Source organism: Dipodomys merriami, unplaced genomic scaffold (assembly GCF_024711535.1).
Source record: "Dipodomys merriami isolate MVZ:Mamm:240054 unplaced genomic scaffold, mDipMer1.0.p SCAF_110, whole genome shotgun sequence".
Taxonomy (NCBI): domain Eukaryota; kingdom Metazoa; phylum Chordata; class Mammalia; order Rodentia; family Heteromyidae; genus Dipodomys; species Dipodomys merriami.
In genome coordinates, this window is record NW_027202383.1 from 386971 (window position 1) to 411819 (window position 24849).

Genomic DNA, 24849 nt, shown 5'->3' on the forward strand with positions numbered 1-24849 from the left:
GCTTCTCCAGCAAGCAGCACTGCCTCGGAGGGCGTGCCTGGCCATCTTCCGGAGGCAGGGCAACATTCAGGCAGCTGGCTGTCAGATAAGCCTCTGCCCCTGTGATAATGCAAGTTTATCAGTACTGACCTGCTCTGCAGTCAGCTCTGTTTTGTTGACCTCCACAACAAGCATCAAGTTACTTTTCTATTCAGTTACAGCACTGAGCTTTCAACTTTCTTGTACTAAGCTACTCAGCCTGTCCTAATTAGAAATATGGACAGCATAAATACATAATAGCCATTGAAACTGTTTCAGGGTTATGAGAAAACTCATGAAAAATGTTCACTGGGCTGTTTGTCACAGAAAGCACCCAACTATTAAGTACTATTAAAGTAAATCTTAAACAGGCTTTTAAGATACATTCTATCTAACCCACACTGTTTCACAGTTGCTAAGGTCACATCCTGAGTGACATAAAAACTCCAGCTGTTTCTGGCCAATGTATCACTGGCCAGTTCTTCAAGGGGTGGGATATGGTAAAATGTATATCACAATCTTCCAAACTGCTTAAGACTTAAAAAATAAAAATGCTTGTCCCAAAAGGTCATTTTTTTAGATAATACATTTTATTTATGCTGTATTTTAAGTCACACTACAGATAGATATAAAATGTATTTCTAGCAAAATAATGCACAAGTTTTTAAAAGTTCAAAAGCTCCTACTGATTGTTCAACCAATCTCTAATGAATATTTGCATTTTTCTGTTTTGTTTTTGGCAGGGCTGGGGGTCAAACCCAAGGTCTACTACATGTCAGTCAAGCACTGTACTGCTGAGCTACACCCCTTACTAGTGAATGAGTGTTTTCTGAAAAATTACTCGACTGGACAGTACATGGAACAGTCTCTATCCTCAGAGAGCCTGCAGTTTAGAAAGAGATGCACTAGCAGTAGCTTCTTCAATACTATATGAAAAACACTGAGCTTCCGTGTAGTGGTTTATGTGAGTGATCACAGCTGCATGGGAGGTGGAGGTCAGGAGTATCCAGGTTTGAGGGCAGCTCCAGCAAAAAGTTGGTAAGACCCCATCTCAGTCAGTAAGTTGGGTAGGGTGGATGTACCTGTGAGGTAGTTACTACTCAAGAGGCTGTAGGTAAGAGGATCATGATCTGAATCCAGTCCCAGGCAAACACTCAAAACTGTCCCTGAAAAATGACTCAAGCAAAAAAGAGCTGTCTTTGGCTCAAGTGCTACAGCACTTGCCAAGCAAGTATAAAGGCCCCTGATTTCAAGTTCTAATACTTCCAAAAAGAAAAAAAGAAAGATTGGATAAACACAAAAATATCCAATCTGAAGACAGGTGCCAGTGACACACACCTGCAATCATAAATACTCACAAGGCTCAGGTCTGGAGGACAGTGGTTCAAGGCCAGCTAGGACAGAGTAGTCAACTAGACTCCATTTCTAAAATAACTAGCGAAAGCCCAGGTTGGAGGTGTGGAACAAAGGTAGATTGCAGGCTGAGCAAGCAAGCTCAGCAGACACAAGGCTTTTACTTCAGATTCCACTTCAACCTGGATCACCAACCAGAGGATGGCAATGGCTTAAGCATCTCTGACCCACAAATCCACCCCAGATGTTTTGGATTTTGGAGAATTCTTGATTGCAGGTTTATGAAAAAGAAATACAGAACCAGTAAGATCTATGCAAATACTCCAAAGTTTGAAACATTCCAAAATCTGAAACACTTTTGGTCCCAAAACTGTAACAGACAGCTGGGCCTGAATAACAGTCCCTGCTGAGGATGACTAGTTTCTACGCCATGCTTTCTGTAGTGTGAGGGCTTCTAGTCCTCACAATAATTCTGGTTCCATGTTACAGATGAGGAAGGTAAATTCCAGAGGTTAAATTATAATTCAAAGTCACATAGCTGTCAGAGCAAGGGACCTGGACCCAATCCACCTCTTTCTGACTTCTAAGTCTATGTTTTATTTCATTACCCTATGTTCTTATCAAAGGCATTTCAGTGAGTAATATAAATTTAAATTGGTTTTCAGTTCAAAGTAACTGGTATCTGGGCACTGGTGGCTCATGTCTATAATCCTAACTACTCGGGAGGTTGAGATCTAAGGATCCTGGTTTGAAGCCACCCCAGGCAAAAAAGGCCGTAAGTCTCTTAACTCCAATTACCCACCTGAAAAAAAATTGGATATGGAACTGTGGCTCAAAGTGGTAGAACAACAGCCTTAAACAAAAAAGCTGAGGGGAGGCACCCATGGGCAACAACAACAAAAAAAGTAACTTGTATTGCCAGTTACTAGTAGCTCTTTCTGTAATCTTAGCTACTCAGGAAGCTGAGATCTGAGGATCATGGTTCAAAGCCAGCCCAGCAGGAAAGTCCATGAGACTCTTATCTCCAATTAATTACCAAAAAGCCAGATTTGGAACTATAGCTCAAGGGGTAGAACATTAGCCTTGAGGACAAAAGCCAAGGGACAGCACCCAGACCCAGAGTTCAAGCCCTAGGACCAGCAAAAAGAAAAAAAAAATGCTACTACACAACTTGAAATATTTAAGACTACTCAACATTACTGTTGGATGCCACATTACAGGCATCTAAGAAGGTTTTATGAGAAAGAACTGCTCACTAAAGGATAACTAGTAAAGAAAACCATCCTCACCTCTGAGGGGCTCTCTCCTTTTCCACAGTCCACAAAGTGAAGTAGGACTGCTAGCCAATCTGAACACAAGCCTTCTCCACCCCTTAGAAAAACATGCTACAAACACATGCTCAATAGCAAAGTTGTTTATTAGAGAATGTGTAGACTGAGACAGATATGCTTTAAAATGAAGCCAGAAAAAGGACAAAATAAGAATGATATAGTAACAGTTATTGTTGAAGCTGGATAACAGGCTATGAAGGTTCATCATATCATTCTCTGTACTTTTGTGTTTGAAAAAAATATCTACTACCCCAGACATGTTTTAATAGAAAGCTAAAAAAAAAACAACTCACTAATGACATAAACTTGATGTGGTCAAGAATATGACAAAGACTACACTCAGGTTTGTCAAACCTCACCACCACACACTCCTACCAGTGGCAATCTATACCTGACAAGAATGCTGGTAACAATGCAGTAGACACATAATAAATTATCCTCAACTGATTATTTATTTGGCGTAAATTAATTATACTGGAGGGGATTTCATTGTTGTATCGCCACACATGCTTACATCATATTCTAATCAATCTCACCCCTTCTATCACTCTGACTCTTCTCCTGTCCCCAATATTTCATTTTCATCGATGCAAATAGTCAGTTTCCACAGTATTCACCCTCCTTTATCCTCCCCACTAGACCAACCCCCTCTTGCTGGTCCCCACCTATCTACAGAATCTATCTTAATTGATTTTTCATGACTATCCAGGAAACATTTTCAATTTCCAGAGGCAAAAAGTAGATTAAAAACCACTAATGCTACCCAGTCCTCATAAGAACTAAAACTATTAACCTAGGACCCACACAGAGATTCTATTACTCTATAACAGAAACTACCAAAGCACAGACCAAGCAAGTGCATTTAACTCTCTCATGTCAAACATCAGCCCACAGGACAGGCCAAAGAGTCCTCACAAACACTGCAGCACACGGACAAAGGAAAACTCAGAAGTCACAAAGAGCCCTTCCACTGAATTTATGTTCATTTGCCAAGAGTGTGCTCCTTCCTGTCCGGCCTCCTTCTATCAGACACCACCACAGCTACCTAACAGGAAGGTCAGTATTTCTTTTTCTTTTCTTTTCTTTTCTTTTTTTTTTTTTTTTTTTTTTGGTTGGTTGTGGGGCCTGAACTCTGGGCCTGGGTGCTGTCCCTCAGCACTTCACCTCAAGGCTAGCGCTCTACCACTTGAGCCACAGAGCCACTTCCAGACTTTTCTGCTTATGTGGTACTGAGGAATCGAACCCAGGGCCTCATGCATACAAGGCAAGCACTCTACCACTGAGACACCTTCCCAACCCCAGAAGGTCAGTATTTTTATCCTGTCAGCCTGATGAGGAAGAGGCTGAGGGAATGACATGCAATCTCATGGGAAGATCACAAGTAAAAGTGTTCCTCTTAACTAATTTTTCTCAAAAACAAATTTTCTTTTTGCAAAGAAATGGTAGAATATAAAAACTGAGTTTACCACATTCTTAAAAGCCAATTGCAGACCAAAACACTTTAATTATTAGTTGCTTATTTTAATACTAAAGAACAATTCAAGAAAGTACAATTATATGATTGATACTAAAATAACCAGGGAATAGAACAAAAAGATATTTAAAATTTTTTTTTCTCAGGGGCTGGGAAGGTGGCTCAGTGGTAGAGCGCTTGCCTTGCATGCATAAGGCCCTGGGTTCGATTCCTCAGCACCACATAAGCAAAAAGAAAAAAAAAGCCGGAAGTGGCGCTGTGGCTCAAGTGGTAGAGTGCTAGCCTTGAGCTGAAGAGCTGAGGGACAGCGCCCAGGCCCCGAGTTCAGGCCCCACGACCGGACCCAAAAAAAAAAAATTTTTTTTTCCTCAAAAGAAAGCCAATTGCAGCTGGGTGCTGGTGGCTCACACTATCCCATCCTAGCTACTCAGGAGGCTGAGATCTGAGGATCACAGTCAGAAGCCAGACTGGGCAGAAAAGTCTATGAGTCTCTAATCTCCAATTAACCATTAAAAAAGCTAGAAGAGGAGCTGTGGTTAACATGGTAGAGTACTAACCTTGGGTGAAAAATCTAAGACACAGTGTCTAGGCCCTGAATTGAAGCCCCAGTATTAGCACATGCACACACATGCATAAATGCCTGCGTGCGCGCACACGCGTGCGCGCATATACACACACACACACACACACACACACACAGAGCCAATTGTATAAAAAAAACTAATAATCTGGCAAACATGCAACCAATGTCTGTTTTTGTTATTGGTTAACAAAAACACTTAAAATGGGGTTTGTCATGCTAGAAAAAATGCAGAATAGATGAAAAGAATTATGCATGACAGATTAAAACATATTTACATATCCTTTTTAACTGCCCTCTTCATAAATTATAAATAGTAAATTCCTCTCCAAGAACAAACTAAAGACAGAGCTCATTCCTCTTCTCTTGTTCTTGTATTTAAAAATTAAAGTTAGCCATGAGAGACTACCTTATAAGAATAAAACCCTATATTTGTTTTTTCTACACTCTCAGTTCTCAAATCTATCCCAGTAAGTCTTCATTTAAACATGATCAAATAATTACTTACCATCCAAAGCAAAAAAATGCAAGATAAAGGCCCAAAAGGGTAGCAACTATGTGTCTTATAAAAGAACTAGTTTTGCTTGCATGTAGATAAGTTCGAAACCAAATGGCTGCTAACAAGGCAAAGAGTTGGCACACTACAAAGTTGACCTGTAAAGAAAAATTAAAATTTTGTATTAGCAACACACTTAAACTTTTCATTTGCTGTTACATTTAAATTATAAGGACAAAAACACCATGATTACATAAAATCAAGATCTCTAGTATCCCAAAAACAAAGCAACAATAAGCAGCCTTCCCATGGATGAACCTCAAGTTCAAAGTGCTAGACCACTCAAACTACCTCCTGACAGGGCTCAGGTGTGTCCACATGGGGGAAGTGGAGAGAAGCACCTGGACAAAGAACCTGGACAACAGTGGATAACAGAGATGGAAAGCACAGGACACCCTAAGCTTTTAAGGAATAGAGGAACCTATCTGAATGACTCAAGAGCCCTTAGAGCAGTGGAAAAGAAGAGCTCCAAGTGTCTCACAATGCTCTAGTACAGGGTGGAGCTACCCCAGATCTCCCAAAGCTAAGGAAGGTCCCAGGGCCACAGATCTGTGGAGCGCATGGTGTGATCTAACATCACCGCTGTGAACCATGGGCTCCAGAGTTGTAGAGGGATGGTAAGGATGAATGACTACAAAGGAGGCTTCCCTCAGAAAGCAGGGGTGGGTGGGGAGAGAGACCCAGTCGACCAGGGTCATCAGCTGACGCCCTCACCAAGTTACAGGCAGTCTCCACTGGCAGAGTGCACACAACCTGTGGCTGCTCCTTCTCCACAGACATGGCTGACAGCAAGGCTGTCTGTGGAGGCTGAAAGAAAATCTCCATCTCTCTTCTGTGAGGCATAGTCTCACCGAAAGAAGAAAAATGTGTCTGAAAATCTATAAATAAAAGGTACCTTTTCCTAAAGGCACAAACAAGTAGGTTCTTGTCTTGCAGTACAAGGAAAAAAACAGTTGGCCATTGTAGTGTGTTGTCTAAGAGACCACTGTTCTCCGAACCACACTCAGCACAAGCAAAATGACTTTTCGAATACTTTGAGCACTTGTTCTCTCCCCAACGGTTCCCAAGAGATTCTTTTAATTAAGCCAGAAGTAAATAGATCAGGGAAATTTGTATTCTTGACACTAATAGCTATTCACACCTGCATAGTTTCATTTAGTTTAAAAACTTTCAAATGTCTCAATCTGTAAAGCAAAATATGGGAACTCTTGAAAATTTAGTCCCAGAAGTAACCCAGGTTTGGTTCAGAATTGAACAGAAAAGACAAATACACACATAAGAAATTTAATCAACATGAAAAGTTTTCTTTTTAAAAGTTTTCACCAAAATGTTTTAGGAACAGCAGAAGGAAGGAGCCTGAGGGTGATGTTACAGAGTGACATCTTTAACTGCTGACACACTAACTGGGTTCCTGTTCCTGTCCTAGCAAGACTCCAGTACCATCTGACTAGCTTCTCTTTCCCTTCCCCTCTTCATCCTCCGTGCCTCCCATGGCTGTAGATTTATATAATGAAAAGTACAGTGTGATTATTATAGACATAACCTTGGACTAATGTCAGAGAATTTTATTTCTGTAATCACTCATTCTCAATATTGTTGTCTTTCAGGTCAAGAAAATGAAATCAGGCCTCACTCCAGACATGGTATCAAAATCCCTGACACTGAAGTTTGTATTAAAAGAGTGTAGTACAGGTTCTTGTAAAGCTCAAGTCATTGGAACTAGGTTGCTGGAAATTAAGGGGACAGGCATTCTAAGAGGGAGGACTCAGGTGTGAAGACACAGATGAGAACAGCATGGTAGGTGAGGTCAGAGGGGGGAGGTTCACCAGGAGCTTCCTATGTTGTGCAGTTATTTTATAGTGATAAAAAAAAAAAAAAGCACTGGTATTTGTCAAACAGGAAAATGTTGTGACCACCCTCTCTCTGCAAAAGAAGGAGCAGGAGTAGCATGTGTAGAACAGGAAGCCCGGGGCTGCTGGGAGGAGAGTGGAACAAACCAATCCAAACAGCCACCATGGCTGAGGGAACGGAAAAAGCAGACGACTACGGACGGAGGGCTGCACTGTGAACCATGTAAGGGAAACAAAAACAGTTTAAGGAAAAGTAAATTCTGTCTCAGGTATGCCTGGTGTGGGAGTCTGCAGAAGGCCACGTGTGCACGCTCCAAATGTGGCTCAGAAAAACAGGACTGGAGTTGCAAATCTGGGAATCAGGGACACAGCTTTAAGAAAACCACAGAAAATCAAGACCTGTGATGCTCACACCCACCATCAAGTCAAGTGTCAGGGAGTGAGCAGACCTGGTGGGGAGGTTGGCAGGTGTCTGCTGTTCAAGAATCAATGGTCACTGACAGATGTTATAAGGCACTGAATCAAGCTGCACCTAATATAGTAATTCCAGCCTTATTGGTAACCAATAAGAGTAGTTGAAAACTCCCCAGAGCCAGATTTTATAGACAAGATAACATTCTTGGTATTTAGGGGACCTGACTAAAACCATACAGAGTAAGAATAGCCCACATTTCTCCTTCACTAACTGCCAGGCTAACTGTGGAGACAGGATGGTATTCAGAAAACACAGTGAGTCTCAGTCACAACTAGGAGCTCCAGCTCCAGAAGCTCAGGAAGGACAGTCCCTCCCCTGCCAGAGGGAAGCCCCAAAGGCATCCCTGGAACAGAAGTGGCCTTAGAACTGACCAATAAAGGACAAGAAATGGACAGACAACACAGTGGGAACTCTGGGAAGAAGCAGCAGCACAAGAGAAAGAAAGAAAGAAAGAAAGAAAGAAAGAAAGAAAGAAAGAAAGAAAGAAAGAAAGAAAGAAAGAAAGAAAGAAAGAAAGAAAGAAAGAAAGAAAGAAAGAAAGAAAGAGAAAGAAAGAAAGAAGAAAGAAAGAAAGAAAGAAAGAAAGAAAGAAAGAAAGAAAGAAAGAAAGAAAGAAAGAAAGAAAGAAAGAAAGGAAGGAAGGAAGGAAGGAAGGAAGGAAGGAAGGAAGGAAGGAAGGAAGGAAGGAAGGAAGGAAAAGAAAGAAAGAAAGAAAGAAAGGAAAGAAAGAAAGAAAGGAAAGAAAGAATCAAACAAACAAAAAAACAAACAGGGATGGAGGAAAGGCGGCAGGGAGGAGGAAGAAAAAGAAGAGGAAGCAGCAGTAGCTGGATGCTGGTGGCTCACACCTGTAATCCTAGCTACTCAGGAGGCTGAGATCTGAGGATCATGATTCAAAGCCACCCCAGGCAGTAAAGTCCATGAGACTCTTATCTCCAAATAACGGTGAGAAAACTAGAAGTGGCATGGTGGCTCAAAGTGGTAGAGCACTCACCTTGAGCAAAAGAAGCTCAGGGACTTTGTCCAGGCACTAAGTTCAAGCCACACAACCAACCAAAAAGAACAAAAAGGACTTGTAGACACCCTGATGAAGAAGTCCAGACTGTCTGTTACTTTGCTAGAAAAGACTAGACGACACACATCCAGACATTCAAATAGCTCTTGAGAAAGGTCCAGAATATAAAGCTTTTCCAAATGGAAGCCACATAGTACTTATTCTCTCATGGATAGGGTAGGCTGCAGAAGCACAGAAGCCTGGAGAACAAGCACACAGGTGACTTGTGTCTCCGAAGATGTAACAGGAGATGCTGTCCTGAACATGAACACAGATACCAGTCATGACTACCCGTCATGTGCGGGGTACTTCACACCAACTGTCTCAGTCCTTAGGACAGGAGGCTGCTCCCCCATTTTACTCAACCAACCTAGGCACTAAGACCAAGGTCACATATAGCAAGGGGTGGTAACCAGACTAGAACCCAAACCTTATGGAACCAGCCTCTACTTCCACAGCCCACCTCAGATCAAACGCAAATGCTAAAGGCAAGGTTCTAAAAGAGATTCTGTTACCTGCCAGACACTTCCATCCTATTTCAGAAAAATATCACCATATGCTGCTTCATAGAGCTAATAAAGGCCATCTAAAATATCTTATGTGGAATTAGTGGATATTTGGCTTGCTGCAGGCCAACTTTCTTCTTTGTGGAAATGTGTTTAGACAAAACTATCTTCTTGAAAACACAGTTAGCCCTCCTTATCTGTAGATTCCACACTGAGAGATGCAACCAACAGAAAGATGAATATGTCGAGACTGTTTTCTTATCACTATTCCCTAAACAATATAGCATAACAATGATATGCATATTATTTACATTGTATTATGTATTTAAGTAATTCAAAAGAGGATTTTTAAATGTACAAGAAGGTAACTACGTTATCTGCATGTATTGTTACTTTATATGTAGGACTTAGGCATTCACGGATCTTGGCATCTGAGAAGGGTCCTGGAACCCATTCCCTGCTCCTGGATCCCAGGGGGTGACTGAATCTTACTAAAGTTACCTGGATGTAAGGTGATGTGCCTTCAAATAAATTACCTTTAGTAATTTGGAAGTGGGTTTAGAGAGCAGGAAGAACATAGAAAGACTGACCAAAGATGAAAAAGTTTAGCTACTGCTGAGAGCTGGTGGCTCATGCTTGTAAACCTAGCTTCTCAGGGAGCTGAGATTTAAGGATCATGATTCAAAGTCAGCTTTGGCAGACAAATCTATGAAATTCTTTTCTTCAAGTAACAGAGAAAATGGAGACATGGCTCAAGTGATTAGAGTGTCAGCCTTGAGTAAAAAAGCCAATCAGGGGCTGGGAAGGTGGCTCAGTGCTACAGTGCTTGTCTAGCATGCATGAGGCCCTGGGTTTGATTCCTTAGCACCATGTAAGCAGAAAAGGCCAGAAGTGGTGCTGTGGCTCAAGTGGTAGAGCACTAGCCTTAAGCTAAAGAGCTGAGGGACAGCGCCCAGGCCCAGAATTCAGGGCCCACGACCAACATAAAAAATTTTTTTAATAATTTTAAAAATTAAAAAAAAAGCCAAGCAGGAGGCCTTAGGTCCAAGCCCCAGTATATTAGCATATGCCTGCGCGCACACACACTCTCACTCATGCTCGAATGCACACACAAATACAATCTTAGCTATTTTGAGATTTACTTATAATCTACCTCATGCTATTCAAAAGAAGACTTTTCATCAGCTGCACATTTTTTGAAAACTTATAAAAGCTAAAACGCAGACAATCATAAAGAAAAGTGGTAAAATTTAAAACTATATAGGGCAAAATGAAAGAGAACGGCAAAAGAACAGTGAAAAGTGGGGGAAATATTTTCAAGACATGATATGAAAGTCACTTAATAAAGAACTTTTACATATCTATGGGAAAACTATGACCTACCCCAAAAGAAAACTGGGCTAAAAGGCACAACAATTTACACATATCTACGTCCAATAAAATCTGAACAATATTCTCTCTCAACCATAAGACGGATAAGCTAATCCTGTCAATAAGAAGCTACTTTTCCCTCTCAGTGGCTGTGCCTTGTGAGAAGTAATGTGTGTTACTTCTGGGCCAGAGCCCTCAGCTGCTAGAATGAGCATCTTCAGGTGTACCTTTTGCCTGCAATGTTCCAGATGTGAGGCGAAACAGTGGCCTCATGAGATTAAACAGTGATTAAGAAAGATCTGGGGGTGGCTTACTGCAGTAAAGCCTATCTTATCCTGACTTGATACAACTAATAATACATATGCATATACATACATGGATAAATATAGCCTAGATAAAAATGTAAGATTGCATGATCTTATGTCCTATAAATAATAATTTAAGAACAGATTTCCTATACAAAACTTAAAATGATGCAACAAAATTTGATAAAAATATTGTGACAATGTAGAAGAAATATATACCCATGAGCTACAAAATGAAAGGTTAGTATTAAAAATGTACTCAAACCTGGCGTGTTGGGGCACACCTGTAATTCCAGCTACTTTGGAGCCTGGGGCAGGAGACTCAAGAGTTTAAGTCTAGACTACATAAGTGAAAGATCCTTTCTATACATATACGAACATATACTAAGAACTTCTAAAACCAATAGAAAAGGGAAAAACATCACGTAAGAAACTAATGTACAAGTCACAAAAGGAACTCCAGTTAAATGATTTTAATGCAGTAAGAAGAATGGTATGGATCTGTATATTATGGTCATTTGGAAAATCAAGATTTATGATTAAAGTAACAAGCATAATCTATAAGACAGAAGGAAAGCCAATGTGTGTATACATACATTCATTTAAAGTGTATTTGATCTGATTATGATGAGCCTGCTACGCAGTGACTACATGCTTGACACTGATACAGTCTCCATTCTATCTAAGAACATACACCAATACGTCTGTCAGCACTCAGCAATCACCTGGTATGTGGCAGGCACAGTGCTATGTGACGGGCTTTCAAGAGAGCTGGGTGATCCACAAAGGCACCATTACTCCAGAGCCCATACTACCCAGCACAGGCTCCTGCTTCCATATGCTCCAGCCCAGAAAATCTAGACATCAACCCATTAGACCTGGCCCCTTTAGGAAGGAAGGAATTGGAGAAAAGACATGGACTTGAACTGTTCCAGTATTTCCAACCCTGTGTATACAATGAAGCCTCCCGTGAGAATCCTTCCTTTCCAGCAGTCTGCCCTGCCAACCCCACAAATGCTAGCCTGAGCGTCTTCACTTTCACCTCTGGCATATTTTACACGGCATTGCTGTGAATATTCAACTTGTTTAAAATGGCTGAAAGTTGACTGAAAGCTGCTGCAATTCTTTCTAACACAGGTGGTAACTGTAATTCTGCCTTATTTACTAACCTGTGCACAGCATTGTTGCGTGAATAGCTGGAGAGCCCTTCCAGGTCCGGTACCTGTTCGGACAGTGCTCTCTGCTCTGGCAGGCAGCTTAGCTTGTACTGCCTCTCTCCCACTCAGCAGCAGGACCCCACTGCTCTGTGGTAGCAACTAGTACTGTCAGGCTTGTAATTTTACCAAGACAATGAGTGAAAAATAATGTTATCTCACGATTTTTAGTTTATTTCCCTGATAACTAGCCAGGCATTTTTCATGTGTCTCCTGGACTAAATTTTCCTCATTAACTTTTTTAAGGAACCCATTATTTGATAGATTGTTTGTAGGCACTGCTGTAGTGAATCCTGTAGTGAATCCTTGGCCATCTTTGTGCATAGTTTCTTCTAGGAGAGATTTTCTTTTGGGGGTTTGTACTCTCTGGCTTTTGCTTCTGACACCATATATACAACTGTAGTCTACAGACATGTATCTGTGTAACTCCTGGGCTACTAAAAAAAACAAAACAAGAGAGGAAATAATGTAAGTAAGAGTATATCGCTGAGTGAGAGAAATCAGAAAAATCTTAAATGTCCACTTTTGGCAGTAAACGTGTATCTCAATCTATTTCTTATGTAAGTCAAATTATCAGTGCTCCCAATGCTATCTTTGTCTACTTCTCATTTCTGAGACCTACCACTCACCCTCACTGTCCTGTCCCTTCCTCTGGAACCTCCTTGCTGATCACCTCGCCTCTACTCAGCCCCCAAACCAAGACAGGTGCTCCTCACTGTGGTCCCACAGTGCCTGCACCTCTTTCCTCCACAGCATCTGGTGTCCTATCTGTCACCTGCCCTCTGTTATGACCTGCTCAAGGACAGACACGATTCCTGACCAAACTCCATGTGTGAAACACAGTATCTAGTACTGGAGGAACTAGCCTGGTTTGCAGTGTCTGTACTGATACAAACCTTCTCATCACCTTCTCAGAGGCTAACTGCTGGAAACCTGAAGAGCACCTGGTCCATTCTAGGTCAGTCCAATTTAGCTAAGGTTATATGCACCAACTTCATATCGTTTGTTTGCACACTGGTATGTATACTACTAAGAAAAGCTTGCATTTCTGTACTGTAATCTAACATTTTCTTCATGCTACAATGGCAAAATTATTTTATTAACATCACAATTGGATCCTACATTAACTGTATGTGGAAAACAGAACATTGCTTAAGAATTCATTACTTGCTCTGACATTGGAAACATATTCAGAGCCATGAAAAAGAATCCATAAAAAGCTCTAAGGAACTACAAAGGGAAAGGAAAAAGTCTCAACAAAAAAGCTTATCTTAATTAAATATTTTCTTTGGTAAGCAGGGTAAGAAAAGAGTCCAATTCTTCTTTCAAATGTGTTCCTTCAGAGAGTGGGAAAACGAACTTTCTATGTTGTCTCAACACTAATGGGATTTCAATGGTTAAAGTAAGGTCTTACATCATGTTTCACTGATCCTGGTATCAAAACAATAAACTGTTCTTTTTCCTCAGAAAACTGAGCTTTAAATCTTGCAACAAGTTCTAAATATGAAGCACCATTCCTACTCATAAATTATTGCTCTCAAATTAAGAACCCATTGCCTTCAGCATTCACTCATAGTTTAAGACTTCTTCTTAAGCAATACTTTCACTTCAAGTTAGAAATAAATGTTACAAATAATGTCAGTAGCATTCAGAGATGACCTCTTCATTGACTAAACACTATACTTTAAACAGTGTGTCTGAATTCAGTGTCAGAATAGCTTCCAAACTTCTAGTTTGGAATTGCTAATTGAAGTAGTCTATTAGGAAACATAGGAATAAAACTTGACAGGTTTTCTGTGTACCAAGTGTCAGAGCCAATGCCACTTAAGACTATGTCTATACAATATAGACTCAAGATAGACTCACAAAGTATCACATTCATCAACTTCAAACACTTGTAATTTTCAAATGATTTTGGAAAACCTGAAGTAACAACAAAAAAAAAAAACAATATTCCATGACTCAATATTCAGACTCAAATAAATATTACTATAGTGATACAGCTCTTATTGGCAATGTAAGTGGCTTTAACTCTTTGGGTGTTCCCTAAAGCTCTTCAGAGGATCTGGACCAGCTCAGAACAACTGCAAGCAACAGAGAAAGAAAAACCATCAAGTAGCACAATGGCTTTAGAAACCCACTGCTCTTAGGTATTAGTATCATTAACAACTTACCAATCTTTACCTGGTAACAAGATAGAATATCAAAATCCCATGTACAGAAGCAACAAGAAATATAAAGTACTGAAAATCTGGAAAATACATATACAGCTGGGTGCCAGTAGCTCCTGGCTATAATCTTAGCTACATAGGAAGCTGAGATCTGAGGATCAGTTTGAAGCCAGCCTAGGCAGGAAAGTCCATAAGACTCTTCCTCTTATCAACAATTAACCACCAAAAGCCAGAATAGGAGCTGTGGCTCAAGTGGTAGAGCACTAGCATTCAACAGAAAACCTCAGGGACAGTCCCCAGGCCCCCCGAGTTCAAGTCTCATGGCTGGGAAATACAAAAACACATAGTAAAATTTTAAATTATACAGGAAGAAAGTCACATGAACAAGTGAACAGGTGACTTGAGCCTGTAATCCTAGCTCCTTGAGAGGATGAGATCAGGAGACAGCAGCCCAGCCCACTGAAAACAGTTCACAACAACTCCATCTTAACCAGTGGCTGGGCATGGTGGTATGCACCTCAGCCCCAGCACAGGAGAGGGATCACAGCTCAGGCCTAAAGCAAGACCATCAATAACCAAAACAAAAAGGTGTTGGTGGAATGGCTCAAGCAGTGCAATTCCTTTCTAGCAAGATCAGGGCGTTGAGCTCAATTCCCAGTATTGTCAAACAGCAAAACAAACAACAACAAAAAAAACCCATGAATATCAAGAAGCTGTGGTAAGATCTGATATTCAAGGCCAGTGTGGGCAGCATAGCAAGATCCTGTCTTTAAATTAAATTTCAAAAAAGAATTGGGATGTAGAGGATTGGCAAAGAAGCTACCGAATTAAGAGAGGCCATACTTCAAGCGGAATTAACTGACATCTACCGAGTATTTCACCCTAAAACAACACAGTACACATTCTTCTCAGCAGCTCACGGAACTTTCTCCAAAATAGACCATATCATAGTTCATGCAAGGAACTTAAGCAAATACAAAGGGATCGACATAATCCCCTGTATCCTATCTGACCACAGTGGAATCAAGCTAGCTAGCTCTCAATAACAAAGCATACCGCAGAAATTTCTCTAATACATGGAAATTGAACAGCACACTCCTTAACAATGCCTGGGTAACAGAAGAGATCAGAGAAGAAATAAAGCATTTCCTACAACTCAATGAAAATGAAAACACCTCACAAAGAAACTTGTGGGACACAGCAAAAGCAGTCCTGAGGGGCAAATTTATTGCCCTCAGTGCCCACATCAAGAGATTGGAGACAGACCAAGTAAATAATCTCATGTTGCAATTAAAACAGCTAGAAAAACAAGAAAAAATGGGACCTAAAGCTACTAGATGAAGCCAGATAACCAAATTAAGAACAGAGATTAACCAATTAGAAAATCAGAAAACCATAACCAAAATAAACCAAACAAAAAGCTGGTTCTTTGAAAAAATAAACAAAATTGATGGCCCGTTGGCTAGATTAATTAAAAAAAGAAGAGAGGAAACCCATATTAATAGGATTAGGGATGCCACGGGAAACATCACAACAAGTACCCAAGATATCCAAACAATTCTAACAGACTACTTTCAAAAGCTATACTCTCTAAAGGAAGAAAATTGGGCAGAAATGGATGCATTTTTAGAGAAATACAAGTTGCCCAAACTGAGCAAAGAAGAAGTTAACCAATTAAATAAGCCAATATCCTATAATGAGATACAGGAAGCTATCAAAAGTCTTCAACAAAAAAAAGCCCAGGACCAGATGGATTCACAGCAGAATTCTATAAGACCTTTAAACAAGAACTAATACCCATACTCCTCAAGCTCTTCAGAGAAACAGAGAAGGAGGGAGCTATCCCAAACTCATTCTACGAAGCCAATATCACACTCATCCCCAAACCAGGCAAAGACCCAACCAAAAAGGAGAATTACAGGCCAATTTCCTTGATGAACACAGATGCAAAGATCCTTAACAAGATTCTAGCTAACAGAATCCAGAAACACATAAAAAAAGTAATACACTATGACCAGGTAGGCTTCATCCCAGAGACACAGGGATGGTTTAACGTACGTAAGTCAATAAATGTAATCCAACATATCAACAGAGCCAAGGTCAAGAATCACATGATTATCGCCACAGTTGCAGAAAAGGCCTTTGATAAAATTCAACATTCATTCATGCTAAAAGCTCTGGAGAAAAGAGGAATAGAAGGAACATTTCTAAAAACAATAAAAGCCATTTATGACAGACCAATAGCCAATATTATACTTAATGGGGAAAAGCTACAACCAATTCTCCTAAAATCAGGAACAAGGCAAGGATGCCCACTGTCTCCACTCCTCTTCAATATAGTCCTAGAACCCTTAGCCAGGGCAATAAGGCAAGAAAAAGACATTAAAGGGATCCACATAGGGAAAGAAGAAGTTAAACTATCCCTTTTTGCAGACGACATGATATTATACCTCCACGATCCCAAAAACTCCATCCCCAAACTCTTAGAAATCATAAATCACTTCGGCAAAATAGCAGGATACAAAATAAACCCACAAAAATCAGTTGCCTTCCTATACACTGATAATGTACAGGAAGAGAGGGAAATAAAGGGAGCAACCCCATTCACAATAACCTCCCCAAAAATAAAATATTTAGGAATTAACCTAACCAAAGATGTAAAAGAACTATTTAATGAGAACTATAAAAAGTTAAAGAAAGAAATTGCAGAAGACACTAGGAAATGGAAAGACCTCCCATGCTCCTGGATAGGCTGACTTAATATAGTAAAGATGGTAATACTTCTAAAACTAATATACAAATTCAACACAATTCCTATTAAAATCCCAATGACGTACATCACTGAAATACAGAAAACAGTCCAAAAATTCATATGGAACAACAAAAGACCTAGAATAGCCAAAACAATTCTAGGGGATAAAGACAATATGGGAGGGCTATCCATGCTGAACTTCAAACTCTACTACAGAGCTATAATAACAAAGACAGCATGGTACTGGCACAAAAACAGACCCGAAGACCAATGGAACAGAATAGAAGATCCAGAAATAAATCCACAGGCCTACAGCCAGCTGATATTCGACAAAGGAGCCAAAGACATACAATGGAAGAAACACAGCCTCTTCAACCGCTGGTGCTGGGAAAACTGGGCAGCCACATGCAGAAAACTAAAAGTGGACCCCAGCCTATCACCATGCACCAACATCAACTCAAAATGGATTAAAGACCTTAACATTAAACCTGAATCACTGAAAATACTGCAGGACAGAGTAGGAGAGACACTTGAACTAATAGGCACAGGAAGGAACTTCCTGAACAGAGTCCCAGGGTCACAACTTGGAGAGAGACTCGACAAATGGGACTACCTTAAAATAAAAAGCTTCTGCACAGATAAAGCTATCGCAACCAAGCTAGAAAGACAACCAACTAATTGGGAAAAAATATTTACCAGCAATATATCAGACAAGGGGTTAACATCCTGTATATACAGGGAACTCAAGAAACTAATCCCTCCCAAACCTAACAAACCAATTACTAAATGGGCAAGGCAACTAAAGAGGGACTTCTCAAATGAAGAAATAAAAATGGCAAAGAAACACATGAGGAAATGTTCATCATCCCTGGTGGTGAAGGAAATGCAAATAAAGACAACCCTGAGATACCACCTTACCCCAGTCAGAATGTCCCACATCCACAAATCAGCCAACGACAAATGCTGGAGGGGATGTGGAGAACGAGGAACCCTATTACACTGCTGGTGGGAATGTACACTTACACAACCACTTTGGAAAGCAGTCTGGAGGGTCCTTAGAAAGCTAAAGATTGACCTCCCTTACGACCCAGTCATACCACTTCTTGGCATCTACCCTGAACAACAGGAACCAATATACAAGGACACGTGCACCTCCATGTTTATTGCAGCACTGTTCACAATAGCTAGGATATGGAAACAACCTAAATGCCCCACCACAGATGAATGGATCCAAAAATTGTGCTATCTATACACAATGGAATATTATGCAGCCATTAGAAATGACAAAATAATGGCATTTGCAGGGAAATGGATAGAGCTAGAAGGAATCATGTTGAGCCAAGAAAGAAGAGACAAACGGTACATGGTCTCCCTGATAAGTGGATGCTAAATCCAAAATGTTAGGTGATATGACAAAACTAACAGGACTTAAGAAACAAAGAACTCCCACTCATCTGGTTGAACCACTACTAAATATCCCCATGCTGCTGATCACATATATGGTATATAACATGTGAGCACCGTTATATATTACAGACTGTGATAGACAATTTGCTCCAGGAAAGTTAGAATGAACTTGTGACTTTAAATGAGCATCATTATTCCACAATACTGTGAATTTCTGGAAATTATGTAATCACTTAATCACAATCAAAAAAAAAAAAAAAGAACCTGGGGGAAGGGAGGGAGGGAGGGAATGGTAGGGGGAAAACAATGGAGGGGTAACAATGTTCAAGAGGAAGTGTACTCATTACCTCACTCATGTAACTGTAACCCTCTGTATAGTATCTTTACAATAAAAAATAAATAAATAAGTAAAAATTAAAAAAAAAGAATTGGGATGTAACTCAGTGGTAGGCCCTGGGTTCAATCTCTAGACACACACACACACACACACACACACACACACACACACACACACACACACACACACACACACACACACACACACACACACACACACACACACACACACACCTGTTCAACAAAAATATCAATAGCCTTTTCCTTACTTGATTTTAAAATTAATAAAGATACTGAGCACAGTGACTCATGCTTGTAATCCCAGTTACTCAAGTGGTAGAGATTGAGAGGATCATGGTTCAAGGCCAGCATAGGCAAAACTAGCAAGAACCCAACTCAACAAACAAACCTTGTACACATATAACCCCACCTATAAAACAAAACAGGTAGTTAGGATCATGGTCCAAACCTTGCCCAGGCCAAGAATATGAGACTCAACATGAAAACTAAAACAAGAAGTGTTGCAGACATAGCCCAAGTGGTGGAGCATCTGCTTAACAAGGATAAGGTCCAAAGTTCAAACTTCAGTACCATAAAAAAATTAATATAGAGCCGGGTGCCAGTGGCTCACACCTGTAATCCTATCTACTCAGGAGGCTGAGTTCTGAGGATCGGGTTTCAAAGCCAGCTGGGGCAGGAAAGTCTGTAAGACTCTTATCTCCAATAAACCATTCGAAAACCGGAAGTGGCGATGTGGCTCAAGTGGTAAGTGCTCACCTTGATCTGAAGAGCACAGGGACAGCGCCCAAGCCCAGAGTTCAAGCCCCACAACTGACGGAAGAAAAGAAAACCTCAGGAAGAATGTGCAGCAGGCTAACTCACTTCTCAAGGTGTTTCACTCTGTTTATATTGTCCACCACCATCATTTATTATGTGTTTGGTCTCAAATTTATTAATGCAACCAGTATCAGTATTAAGATAGTAATTATTTCATTTCTTTTTTGGGGGGGGTTGGGGGTGGGCCGGTCGTGGGACCTTAACTCTGGGCCTGGGCGCTGTCCCTCAGCTCTTCAGCTCAAGGCTAGCGTTCTACCAACAGTGCCACTTCTGGCTTTTTTTCCTTTTGCTTATGTGGTGCTGAGGAATCGAACCCAGGGCCTCTCATGCATGCAAGGCAAGTGCTCTTCCACTGAGCCACCTTCCTAGCCCTAATTATTTCATTTCTATAACACTAGATCTTCAATGTTAGTTTGATCTCACTGAATTTTATGTAATGTGAAATCACATCTTAAAGAATACAAGCAGGAGGGGGTAACAATGTTCAACAAAAAATGTACTTATTACCTTATTTATGTAACTGTAATCCCTCTGTACATCACATTTACAATAAAATTAAATTAAATCAAAAAAAAGAATATAGCCTTTCCAAGCACTTCTAGGATAATGCCATAGGTCCTATGGCATTTTAATAAAACTTTTTCAAGCAGAAAATAAATAAACACTTCTGCTAGAAAAATCATGACATTTAATTCAATAACTATGATCTAATGTTCAAACCTACAACATACAGAACATACTTTTTCTTGAACTACCAGAGTATATTATATCAGTAATCTATAGATTATATACTCTGCACAAAGTTCAAACTGGACACACCCAAACTGATCAGAATTCTCTGTTCCACCTGTACACCGACCAAGCTCATCATCCCATGAAACCGGATTTTCTTCCTAACTCCCATATTTTAACAGGGATACTTGCACTCAGCAACTCAAGTGAGAAATCTGGGAACTTTTGTACATACTTCTAAGGCTTGCAAAAGAATCTGGGAACTTTTGTACATACTTTTAAGGCTTGCAGGCACCAGTGGTTCACATCTATAATCCCAGCTACTTAGGAGGCTATGATCTGAAGACTGCAGTTTGAAGCCAGCCTGGGCAGGAAAGTCCATGAGACTCTTACTTCCAATAAACTATTCAAAAAAAAACAACAACAACAATAAAACAACAACAAAACCCATCAGAAGTGGAGCTGAGGTTCCAGTGGTGCAACACCAGCCTAGAGCAATAAAGAACACGGACAGAGCCCAGGCACTGACCTCAAACCCTGGGACCAGCATCAAAAAAAATTATCTGCTATACAGAATTTAGCAAAGCACTGTCATGTATGTCTATGACTCTGACTTCCTCTTTAGACTGAACTTGCCTAGGAGCACGTTTTAGTCATGTAGACATTCATTCCTACCCCTGAGTAAAGTACCAGATTCCACTTGTGCTATTCATTCACTGAAAACAAAGGGAGGGAACAATGTCTCAAGAGACTGCTTTAAGTCAAGCAGAGTCAACTATTAAGAATACAAGCTAATGCCTGCAATCCTAGCAGTTCAGGAGGCTGAGATCTGAAAATCGAGGTTTGAAGCCAGCCTGGGCAGAAAAGTCCGTACAACTCTTATCTCCAACTAACCACCAAAACAAAACAAAAAAACAAGAAGTGGTGGCCCAAGTGGTAGAGCACAAGCCTTGAACAAAAAAACTAAGGGACATTGCTTAGGCTGTAAGTTCAAGCCCCAGCATGAAAAACACAAATACACAATAGAACATATTTCATATTTCCAACTTTCTTTCTTTTTTTTTTTTTTTTTTGGTCGGTCATGGGGCTTGAACTCTGGGCTTGGGCACTGTCCCTCAGCTCTTCAGCTCAAGGCGAGCACTCTACTGCTTGAGCCACAGCGCCACTTCCGGTTTTCGAGTGGCTTTGGTTTGGAGGTAAGAGTCTCACAGACTTTCCTTGCCCGGGCTGGCTTTGAACCCTGATCCTCAGATCTCAGCCTCCTGAGTAGCTAGGATTATAGGCGTGAGCCCCTGGCACCTGGCTTTACTGAAATAAATACAATATAAATCAAAATAAAATACAGTCCATACACATATAACCTAATACTACAGACAATGCAAGAAAAAAGTACAGACACAATCCATTTTCCTGAACCACATGTAATAAATAATGTGTTTTTTGTGCACAGTATCTCATACAAACTCCATCCATTGTATCACAGCAGGCCAACAACCACCAATCTAAAGTAGCAGCTCACTACCACTAACGAAACAGAAATATAAATCCTCGGTCCAGCATTGACCAAGTTACTGCTTCCTTTATGACCTACTTATGCCATAGTTCTATAATATGAAAGTGGGCACAACCCTATGATATAATACAAAAGTGGGTATTCCTGTCCATAATGTAATACAAAGCCCTATCTATGACAGAATATAAAAGTGGTGTAGCCCTATCTATAACATAATAGAAAGTGGGTATAACTCTTATCACCGACGTGATATGAGAGTGGGTGGGATCCTGTCTACAATGCACTACAAGGGTGGTGGGTGTGGCCCTGTCTGACTTATATGAGAGTATGTGTGGCCATGTGTACGACATAATACAAAAGTGGGTATGGCCCTGTCTATGACATAATAGGCCAGTGGGTGTGACCCTGTCTTTGATGTAATATAAGCATGGGGGTGGCCCTGCCTAAGACAGGGTTATGAGAAGTGATGAGCATCAAGTCAGTAAGTAGTACAGGTAAAAAAGTAGTTCTCTAGGGCTGGGAAGGTGGCTCAGTGGTAGAGTGCTTGCCTTGCATGCCTGAGGCCCTGGGTTCGATTCCTCAGCACCACATAAGCAAAAAGAAAAAAGCCTGAAGTGGCGCTGTGGCTCAAGTGGTAGAGCACTAGCCTTGAGCTGAAGAGCTGAGGGACAGTGCCCAGGCCCAGAGTTCAGGCCCCATGACTGGACCCAAAAAAAAAAAAAGTTCTCTAACCTGTATTTTAACTTTCTGCTAAGTATAACACTGCTTTAAAATCAGTTATTTTATTTTAAAGACAACATAGGAGGATAAACTTATGGTCTCAGAATTAAAAACTTCGAGCCGGGCACTGGTAGCTACTCAGGAGGCTGAGATCTAAGCATCTAGGTTCAAAGCCAGCCTGGACAGGAAAGTCCGTGAGAGTCTTATCTCCAATAGACCACTAGAAAACCAGAAGTGGCACTGTGGCTCAAGCGGTAGAGCTCCTGCTTTGAGCTGAAGAGCCCAAGGATAGTGCCCAAGCCCAGAGTTCAAGCCCCATGACAAAAAAAAAATTAAAAACTTTGTAAACTAGGAAGAAAAACTTAAAAATCATGAACGAAAGGTTTTCAATTTCAATCACATTAAACAAGAACTTCATGCAATGGAATCTTATTCAGCCTTTAAAAGGAAGGCTATTCTGACACATTTGACAACATGAACTTTTATATATCATGCTAAATATATATAGTTAGTCAGAAAAGACAAACACTATAGGTTTCTGCTTATATTAGGTATCTACAATAGCTGACTTCATAGAAACAAAAAGTCAAAGAGTATTTTCTGCCCAGGTGCCCAGTGGCTCAAGTCTGTAATCCTAGCTACTCAGGAGGCTGAGATCTGAGGATTGCATTTTGAGGCTAGCCTGGACAGAAAAGTCTGTGAGACTCTTATCTCCAATAAACTATGTAGAAAAAGCCAGAAGTGGCACTGTGGCTCAAGTGGTAGAGCGTTAGCCTTGAGCACAAAGAGGCTCAAGTAACAGCACCCAGCCTTGAGTTCAAGCCCCAGAACCAGCAAAAAAAAAAAAAAAAAAAAAAGATTTCCCTGGAGTGAGTCATTTAAAGGTTACACAGTTTCATTCTGCAAGAAGAAAAAGTTCCAGAAATCTGTTGTACAGCAATACGAATACTTACTACTACTAAACTACATGTTGAAAACTAGCTAGAATGGCATATTTTATGCTTTTTAGAACAACACACATACAACTGAGGTTAACACTGAAGAAAGGCAAGGTAATAATAAGCCCAATATTCCAGAAGCCAATCCTCTAGAATGAGATCTAAAAGAAGAACATAGGAGCCTGAAATTTTCTTGAATTTCAAGTGTGGGAGTAGCTTACATTATCCTCAAAAAGTGTATGTGGTTGTATTTATTCTCCTGAAAATCTGATTTTGAAATCAACTCCTCAGAAAATGGAGAATGTACTAGTACAAGGAAGTTCTAAAAATAAAGAACTATGGGGGAGGGAGGGAAAAGCAAGAAAACAAAAAATTCTAATAATACAACCTAAAATTCTATTTTCTAAACAACAAGTCAACTTCTACATGGCAATTTTAAGTTGTCAATGATTATGGTCAAATGCTATGCAACTCTGAAGGACTGCCAAATACTTTTTTAGTTCCCATTACGGAGTCAAACAATAAGTAAATAAATAATAAATCTTATCATCTCTCTATCTTCATTATCAAAATGAAAGGGGTCAAGACAAGAGAGCCAACTATTCCCAGAGGTTGGAGGATGCAGGAAGAGGTAGACAGGGCCGCTCCCAGCAGCCCAGGAGACAGCCGGCAGCCACGTCAAGGCGCTCTTGCTCAGCAGCCTCCCACTCTCCACTGGCTTCCCTTGAGGGAGGAGCAGGTGTGATGCGCTGGTACGCTGGCTGTCCCTGAAATTCAGAATATGTGCTCACAGCTCTGGGGGTGGAGAGGGGATTAAATTTTCCTATTTCTTTTCTCAACAGCTTAAATTCTAAATTCCTCCATGGCTACAGTATTACACAGGAAAGCAGGCCATTGATGGGACTCCTGGTCAGTCAGGGAGACAGGCCACTGATGAGACTCCAGGTCAGACAGGGAGACAGGCCACTGATGGGACTCCTGGTCAGTCAGAGAGACAGGCCACTAATGGGACTGGAGGTCAGACAGGGAGACAGGCCACTCATGAGACTCCAGGTCAGACAGGGAGACAGGCCACTGATGGGACTCTTGGTCAGACAGGGAGACAGGCCACTGATGAGACTGCTGGTCAGACAGGCAGACAGGCCACTGATTAGACTTGTATGTAGTCCAGTATTTCCACCCACAAAAAAAAGATGCCTGGCAGAGGAGATAAAAAGTAAAAGGTTAGTGTCTACCTATAGTAGCATCTGTTGCTGAAGCATGTTTAAGATTAGTATGTATTTAGACTGAGTATTTTACTAGAGCTTGAACTCAGGGCCTGGGCACTGTCCCTGAGCCTCTTTGTGCTAAAGGCTA

At 40.7% G+C, this 24849-nt stretch overlaps 1 protein-coding gene across 1 annotated transcript in view; it reads right to left on the minus strand.

Annotated features, from left to right (window-relative positions):
• Positions 1-24849, minus strand: part of Mboat2 (membrane bound O-acyltransferase domain containing 2) — a 118674-nt gene that overhangs the window by 76932 nt on the left and 16893 nt on the right. The window contains exon 2 of the mRNA XM_070015230.1: positions 5265-5410. Within this exon, the coding sequence (XP_069871331.1) occupies positions 5265-5410 (146 nt within the window). The remainder of the gene's footprint in view (positions 1-5264; positions 5411-24849) is intronic.